At 37.4% G+C, this 9,044-nt stretch overlaps 1 protein-coding gene across 1 annotated transcript in view; it reads right to left on the bottom strand.

Annotated features, from left to right (window-relative positions):
• The window catches only part of LRRC9 (leucine rich repeat containing 9), a 128,341-nt gene that overhangs the window by 116,126 nt on the left and 3,171 nt on the right, over window positions 1–9,044 (bottom strand). The window contains exons 3-5 of the mRNA XM_027842920.1: window positions 5,843–5,983; window positions 5,359–5,422; window positions 4,799–4,869 (exon numbers count right to left, since the gene is read on the bottom strand). Of these exons, the coding sequence (XP_027698721.1) occupies window positions 4,799–4,869; window positions 5,359–5,422; window positions 5,843–5,983 (276 nt within the window). The remainder of the gene's footprint in view (window positions 1–4,798; window positions 4,870–5,358; window positions 5,423–5,842; window positions 5,984–9,044) is intronic.

Below are 9,044 nucleotides of genomic sequence, written 5' to 3'. Positions count from 1 at the left end.
CAGCACCAACACAAGAGGCAACAAGGACCTGCTTGTAGAAGACGTTCTTCAATGGCCACCCACATGGTAGGAACAGCCTCTTTAAATCAGCCTGAGGCAAGGTCTCTCTCATTCCAGTGAGACACAGGGGTAAGGTCTCCTTTACCCATAGCAGGGGCAAGAAAGGCCCTGTAGCCTTGAAAAATGGATTGGAGATTTGGTCTTGTTTTGTTTGTCCTTTTCATTTCTATGCAGGGATTGGAATTCTGGATCCAGGAGCTTGAATCATGGGAACTTTGGAACCCAGGATTCAAGGATAGATGTTGCAACCAGCCCAGCAGGGAAAGCCCCAGAAGCCAGGATACCTGAATGCAAGGCTGGGAGAGGAGGGGCTTGGACTTGGAACTTTGGTAGGACTAATGCTACAAAAAGAACCTGAGTTAAGCTGTGAATCTAATCCAGAAGTGGGGAACCTGCGGCCTCAAAGCCACATGTGGCCCTCTAAGTTCTCAAGTGCAGCCCTTTGATTGAGTTCAAACTTCACAGAACAAATCTCCTTAATAAAAGGATTTGTTCTATAAAACTTGGACTCAATCAAAAGGCCGCACCCAAGGACCCAGAAGGCCATATGTGGCCTTGAGGCCACAAGTTCCCCACCCCTGAATTCCCTTTTCCCTCCCAGACACCAAGGTGATATGTTGGGAGTAGGGGGGAATTACACCACTCATATTGGGGAAAAAATCTATATGTTTATTTTTGTTATATCTTTGAAACATACACAGAAACAAATACATACGTATCTACATATACACACGTGTATTTACATATATGTAGATATATAGAATTTTTTTTGGTAAAAGTTAAGAGGTCTTTCTGTTAAGAGGTCAAGTGGAACTGGGGTTCTTTGATTCCTAAAACTGGAGGACAGCTGGTGGAGATTCTAACCAGTAGCAAAGATGAGAGACCTCCCAACCCCTGAAGGGTAATGGAGGCCCTGGAGGAGGGGTGAAATGTAACACATTTGGCTTTCAACCAGTGGGGGCCTGAATGGTCATTGTCCTGCACAGCACTCCATCTCCTGCCTCTGCTTTTGCCCAGGCTGGCCTTGTTCTGTGCAGTACCTCTGCCTGTTGGAGCCTCAGCTCCCTTCAGGGCATATTAGCTCAAGTTCAACCCCCTCAAGAGGCCGATCCTGATCTCTCTAGTGGCCAGTGCCCTCATCCCATCCCTTGTTATTTACTGTGTATATACCCCGTATTCACTTTCCTGTGAACATGAATGCCTCCAGCAGAGTGCCACCTTTTGAAGGCAGATACTGTCTTGCTTTTTGTATTTGTGTTCTCAGTGTTTAGCACAGCACTGGTCACATGGTAGGCACATAATAAATATTTCTTGATGGATTTAATTTTGATTTTAAATTTCATTCCAATATTTCTTGCATATTTACTTGAAAAAATTATGTCTCCTTCATTCTTCCTTTTCTCCCTCCCAACCTCAACCAGGTGTGCACCTGCTTTGTTAATCCTTTCTGGCGGTTTTCATTGAGCTCTAATTTCATTCCTTATGTCTTGTTTCAAAAATTCTTTTTTTTAAGCTTTCCTATCAGTCTTGGAGGTTCTACATTATGTTTAAAGGGATCACAGATAATAAAAGATACCAATATTAAATATGTATGTATCACATGGCAGACAATTTAAATACTTAAAGAAAAAATTAATTGTATTATAGGAAGACCTAGAGTCAATAAATGTTGGGGATTTCAAAGTGCTGGTTTCACACACAAAAATCTAACAGAAAGATAGACAAGAGAAAATAAACATCAGAACAATATTAGCAAAAATAAGTATGACAAGAGCAGGTAATTACTGAATGGGAATTCTAAGAAGTATTTCTATTTTTCATCACTGTGTAGTACTTTACAGAAATTAGCAATAGTAAAATGAACTAAAAAGAAATAAATACGAAAGTATTAAAAACTTTCATTATAGAAGAGGAAATAAATTGTAATCCATAAAGGAAACGTGAACAAAGGACTCAGATTTAATGGGAAACTAAAGGATTTAATACTAATGAGTGAGACAATAAAAATCATAGAAATGGTCACTATATTGAAAAAATTATAACAATGAGAAAATGTACTAAAATTTTTGAGATGTTAATAAAGCAGTTCTTTGTCAGTCAACAAGAATTGTTAAGAACTGATTGTATGACAGTCATCGTGCTACATGATGGCTGGAAAATTTTATCTCAAACAAACATATGAATAAAAAAGAAACTGGTATCTACATCAAAAAAGCACAAAAGCAGACATTTTAAAAAATCAGAAATAAGGAAAAGTTAAAATAAAAAGACAAAGAAGCAGCTAGGTGGCATAGTTTTGAATTTGTAGTCAGGAAGACTTGCATTCAAATCCTGCCTCAGACACTTACTAGGAGTGGGATCCTGGGCACAGCACTATAATCTTTGTTTGTTTCAGTTTCCTTGTCTATAAAATGGGGATTGTAATAGCACCTACCTTCCAAAATTATTTTGAGGATCAAATGAGTTAACTACCACCCAACCAACCAATAAACATTTATTAAGCTCCTACTATGTGCCAGGCACTGTGCTAAGCTCTGGGGATACAAAAAGAGGAAAAAATAGTCACTGTCCTCAATTAGCTTACAATCTAATTGGGGGAGACAAAGTGCAAACAAATATACACAAAACAACCTATAAACAAGATAAATAACTAATAGAGAGAAGGCACTGGAATTAAGAGTGGTTGGGGAAGGCTTCTTGTGGAAGATGGAATTTTAGTTGGAACTTAAAGGAAGCCAGGGAAGGCAGGAGGTAGAAAGAAGAAGGGATCTACTTTTCCCATATTTCAGTAATTTGGAGTAATCTTTCATATGGTTATTTAAATAGCTTGCAGTTCTTTTGCAAACTGTTCAAAATCCTTTGATCACTTATCCAATGTTTCTTTGACTCTTCTCTGACTGTGGATCCATATCATCATTCCTTAGAGGTCAATCAGCTGTTTACTCCTCAGTGGGTTTTGTTTTGGGAAAGAGACTCATATCTGGCACCTGGTTCAAAGAGTACAGTAGTCCTTTTTCTTCCCTTTCTTCTAGGTGTCATATTTGTCCACTATCTAATGTGTCGACATAGGTCAGGCTCCCCCTCTCTGTCATTTCACATCATTTTTCTCCTTTGTTTTCATACTGAAGCCCTTCTTCCATTTTTAAATTCCATTTCCACCTTGATAAACTGGAGAGTGAGTGACATCTCTCCAGTTCCTTTTCTATACTGGAGACAAGACTAATGCTTTGAGTAGAAATCATTTGGTCATGGCATAAATACAATCATCATAAACTCTTCGTAAGTCATTGAAAAATTTCTCCCTGATTGCAATACTTGCTACAAATGAAATTCTTAATTATTTTTCCTGTAATTTCCAAGAAAAACTGTTGTGGCTAGGTGGGGGGGGCAGGGGATCTTCTTCACCTTCAAAAAGAGTCGTCTTTCTTCTTTTCTTCACTTTACTAGCATCTTGACAGCGACAGCAGCATTCAACTTCCTTTCCCTCACATTACTAAACTCNGGGCAGGGGATCTTCTTCACCTTCAAAAAGAGTCGTCTTTCTTCTTTTCTTCACCTTACTAGCATCTTGACAGCGACAGCAGCATTCAACTTCCTTTCCCTCACATTACTAAACTCCTACTACCGTCTTCCATCTCCTTAATTTTCTTTCTCTTAGAGTCCTTCTGACCCTTTTTCTCCTTGTCCTTTAGTCCAAGACCTTCTTCTTCAAATCTACCCTTCACAAATTCAATTCGTGTAATCTTTTATAATTCAAAAATCTCTTCCAAAATTACTTCTTTTTACTTCAACTTGACTGCTTTTGTTGCTTCTTCTTTGTTGCCAGCCTTCTCATGAAGTTGGAAGTGAACAAACTGTGTGACTATGAGGGAGTCAATTAACCTGATCGGGAAGCTCAGAAGAGGGGAAGGTTTGAGTGAAAAGATGATGAGTTCAATTGTGGACATTGTTGAGTTTAAACTATCAATAGGATATTGGACTACTGGACACTGAGATGTCCAATAAGCAGCTGGGGATGTGAGAATAGAGGCCAGGAGAGAGGTTAAGGCTGGATAATTTGAGGGATGATAATTGAATCCATGGAGCTGATGAGATCACCGAGTGAAATAGTATAGGAGGGAGAAGAGGAGGCCCAGGACAGAACCCTGGGAACACTTGCGTTCAGTAGGCATGGCCAGGACAAAGATCCAGCAAAGGAGAATGAGAAGGAGTGACTAGATAGTTAAGAGGAGAACTAGGTTACAGTAGTGTCATGAAAACCTAGAGAAATCAAGGAGAAGAGGTTGATCAATAGAAGAAGCATAAAGAATGAAAAAAAGTCATTAGATTTGATGATGAAAAGATCATAACTCTGGAAAGGGAGGTTTCAATTGAATGATGAAGTTGGAAGCCACTCTGTAAAGACTTAAGAGAAGAGTGAGGGAAAAGGTAGTGGAGGCATACATTGTAGATGGCCTTGTCAAGGAGTTTACCTGGGAAAGGGAGGAAATACATGATGATAGCTAGAAGGGATGAAAGGATTGAGGGTTTTTTGGAAGATGAAGAAAATGTGGGCATGTTTGTAGGTAGCAGAGAAGTAGTCAATAAACAGGGAAAGATTGAAGATAAGTGAGAGAGAGTGGGGATGACAGAGAGGGCAATCTGCTGGAAAATTTAGTGTTTATTGTTCTTAGACCTTGTCTGTCTTCTTGTCTAGTTTTTTTTTTTTCATAAAAAGGAAATGTTTACTTAAACATACCTTGAAAGAACATATCTGGTTGCCAGACAGGTTTAATCTTTCTATTCTTTCGTTGAAGTCCAAGCATTGTCCTTTATCCAAAAAAAAAAAAAAAATAGTAAAGCAGAAATTGTCATTTTACCCACTGTCATAATTTTATGCAACACATGGAAACATAGCAAGTTTGACAATACCACTGTGCAATTAAAAACTGATCAATTTGCAATCTTTTACCATCACAGAAACAAGTTAACATGCCTCTTACAAAATAGTAAACTAAAAGTCTAAAAAACAGATATAATAGTACAGGGATAGGAAAAGGACTGATGATTTCACTAGTGTGTAGAACACCCTGGTGAGGACATTCTCTTTACTAGTGCAGCTTGGTACCTTCTCTATAACTTGGGGTCTGAGAGAGTTGCCTGGGGTACTCAGAGGTTAAATGACTTGACCAGAGTCACACAGACAGGATGGGTCAAATATAAGACTTGAACCCATGTCTTCTTGGTGCCATTAGGCCATGTGGCCTCTTTAAAATAACTTAGACAGTTATCTCAGATGCAAAAGTAAATATTACCTACCAATGCTATTTATAAAATTTCCAGCAAGATTAAGGTCTTTCAAATTCTTCAAATTTTGCAAACCCTATAAAATTCAGAAAAATTGTAATTTAGATAAAATCATAAAAATCTACATTTATCAATCTGGATATAATCATCAACTTTCCCATTTCTTCTCTGAGTTCTAAGGAGATTCCTTCTCGGCAGCTTCTTTAGGGAGCTCTTGTAGAAAGGCAGGGGAGAACCAACATCTTACTATAGTCTACTCTCCCCTCAGAATTTTTCTATTTTAATTGAGTAAAAAGTTTATACATTTATTAAATTATAAGTATTATTATTAATCTTGAAGATCCAAATTATATTAAATTTTTACATTTTTGGCTAAACTATGTTGTGGGACATTTCTCGAATGTACATAATGTTGCTTAAATTTAAGCTGTATGGAAATTGGTCTCATTTACAAAACAAAACAAAAGAAACCCCACCTCACAACACTCATCCTTACCTCAATAGCTCTGATTCCATTGTGGTTCAACCAAATGACCTCCAGCTTTGTTAGTAGCTCCAAATTTTCTATTTTGGTAATCTTATTATAATATAAGAACAGTTTTTCCAAATTTTTACATTCTTGTAGACCTTCAATTTTCTATAGCAAAGGAAATAGCTTATCAGTTGTAGAAGCCATTTCAAATTCAAATTTTCTCTTAAGATAAAAAGTGATAACGTCTAGTTTTAATGGAAAAAAAATTAGGCCTATGGTGTGAAGTCACTACTGACTAAAAATTGGAGGGGGTGACACTGAAATAACCCATAAGTATTGTTGGAAAGGCTTTAAAAAAACATCTTCTCCCTCTTAACTTCCTGGAAATTTCAGGTATAACTAACAGCACAGAAGAGATTCAATTATCCTTATCTGCAAATGGTATGCTTAGAAAACCCCAGAGAATCAACAAAGAAATTAATTCACACAATAGCTTCAGTGTAGTAGCAGGATACAAAGTAATTCACAAAAATCATCATTCCTATACAGAACTCACACAGATCTGAAATAATGGTAAAATAAACTTCGTTTTAAAAACTACAAAACACATAAACTATTTAGACATTAACCTAACAAGACACACACAAGATTTATATTAAAACATTTACAAAACACTTTTTATTGAAATGCAGGAAGATATAAATAACTGGAGAACTAGACACTGCTAATCATTAGACTATATCAATATAGTGAAAATGAGCATTAATTTACAGATTTGGTATTATGCCAATCAAATAACCAACAGGCACACTTCACAGAACTAGCCAAAACAATGACAAAATTCATTTGTAGGAGCAAAAGGCATAAACTTTCTCAAGGGAAATTAAAAAACAAAACAAAACAAGAATTAAGGAGGTACAGCATTGCCAGATCTCAAAGTACATTACAAGACAGGATTTATCAAAACTATTTGGCGTTGATTAAAAAACATTTTAGATCAGTGGAACGGATTTAATAAGAAAGAAATAGAAGCAATTGAAAAAGGAGTAGTTTTCCAGTAGTTTCCAGTGTATGATAAATTTATGAATATCAACTATTGAAGGAACAACTACCTATTTGAAAAGAAATTCTGGGAAAACTGGATTTTAGGAAAATTTTCATGTAGAGAAACATCTTATACTAGATATCAAAATAAGCTCAAAATGGTCACATTATTTAAAAATTCGATACCAAATAAAAGAGGTACCTTTCACAATTATATTATTCTTGACCAAAAGGTTGGAAATGATAAAGATAAAACAGACAATTTTGACTGCATTAAAAAACAGGTTTTGTAGAAGGAAAATAAACAAAAACAGAGAATGAAAAATGAAACTATTGTGTACGTGTAAAACATCTACATCAAATATTGTTGTAAAAGTCTGATAGACAAGAAATATAATCAATTAACCTGTTCAGTCACACAGTCTCCTCTACAGTCATACCCTTTGCCCTCTTATCCTATTGCCATTCCTGCCTTGCCAAACCCCTGTCCTGGATTACCCTCATCATGTCTATTTTCTCTTTCTCAAAGTCACATGGTCTGGACTCAACTGACCCCTCAGTATAGCAAGGCAATCTTTTTCCTCTTCTTTATTTGAAAATTGCACTGTCCACAGAAGATGTTCTGAGGCTTCTCTTCCTTCCTCAAGTCTGCATGCTACTTCTTTCTCCAGCAGAGGTTCTCACCTCTGATATAAGGCATTACTGTTCTACAAAGTATGACTTTATATTTTATTCTGTTCAATGAGGTATTACTAAAGAAGCAGATGTCATTCAACATGAGTTCCCTCTTCTCCACTATTTTACAATTCAAAATTACTTGGTATCCTCTTCCATCCTTTCCCGTAGTCTCTGACGAAGAGGTGGTCCTCTCAACCCCCTCTACTTGTGCTTTTGATCTCATCCGCTCCAGTCTCCTCCAGCAGGTGACTCAGCCTTATATTTTTTCTCTCAATTTACTACCTAAAGACACACCTACCTTTCTCATCTTTAAACAACTTTGACTTTTACCTTGCCTTCTCCCCAAGCTGTTGTTTCTATCTCTCTTTCATATCGCAGCCAAACTCCTAGAAAAACCCATGTACTTTGATTAACTCCACTTTCTCTCCTCTCCCTCCTCAACCTTAGGCTTTTAAGGATTCTGACCTCATCACTCAACTGAAACTCCTCTTTCCAGGTACAAAATCTCTTAATTACCAAACAGGGCAGCTAGGTGGCGCAGTGGACATAGAATGCTGGACCCGGAGTCAGGAAAATCTGAGTTCACATCTTGTCTTAGACATTTACTAGTTGTGTGACTTTGGGCAAATAACTTTACCTTCACTTACCTCCTGTTCCCTCATCTGCTCATCTGTAAAATGGGTATAAGAACAGCACCTACCTCCCAGGGTTGTTGTAAGGATCAAATGAGATAACAGCACTCAACAAAGTGCCTGGCACATACAGGTACAATATAAATGCTATCATCATCATCATCATCATTATTATTATTACATATAGTGGCCTCTTCTTATTACTTATCCTTCTTGACTTCTCTGCAGCATTTGACACTGACTGTTTATCTTTTTGTGTTCCTCCTGTCTGGCTGCTTCTTCTTCTTCTTTTTTTTTTTTTGTTGTTGGTTTGTTTGCTAGATCATCATTCATGTCCTACTCTCCCATGTATGGGCATACCACAGAGCTGTGTTGTCAACCCTCTTCTCTCTCTCTACCATACTTCTCTTGCTGATCTCATTAGCTGCCATAAGTTCAATTATTATCTCTGTGCAGAGGACTTCCAGATCTATGGATCCAGTTGCTCTGAACTCCAGTCTCACAACACCAACTACACAGAAGTCCAGAAACATCTTAAATTCATTGTGTTCAAAATATAACTCATTACCTCTTCCCCAGAACTTTCACCTTTCCCCAACTTTCCTGTTTTGCTGAGAGCAACACCATCCTTCTAGTCACCATGGCTTTCAATTTAAGAGTCATCCTCAACTCTTCACTTTCCTTCAACATAATCATTTGGTTTTACCTCCACAACTGTCTCATCTGTCCCCTTCTCTCCACACACACTAAAACCCAACCTTGTTCAGGACCTCATCATTTTTCATTTGGACTCGCTACAATAACTTCCCAACAAATCTCACTATATCCAGTGTCTCCCCACCCCTATCCATTCTCCACAGATGTAATATCGA

The sequence above is a fragment of the Vombatus ursinus genome, unplaced genomic scaffold, assembly GCF_900497805.2.
Source record: "Vombatus ursinus unplaced genomic scaffold, bare-nosed wombat genome assembly UNPS02014893.1, whole genome shotgun sequence".
Lineage (NCBI taxonomy): Eukaryota > Metazoa > Chordata > Mammalia > Diprotodontia > Vombatidae > Vombatus > Vombatus ursinus.
The sequence above is the reverse complement of the archived record's forward strand: the minus strand, read 5'-3'. Positions and strand labels throughout refer to the sequence as shown.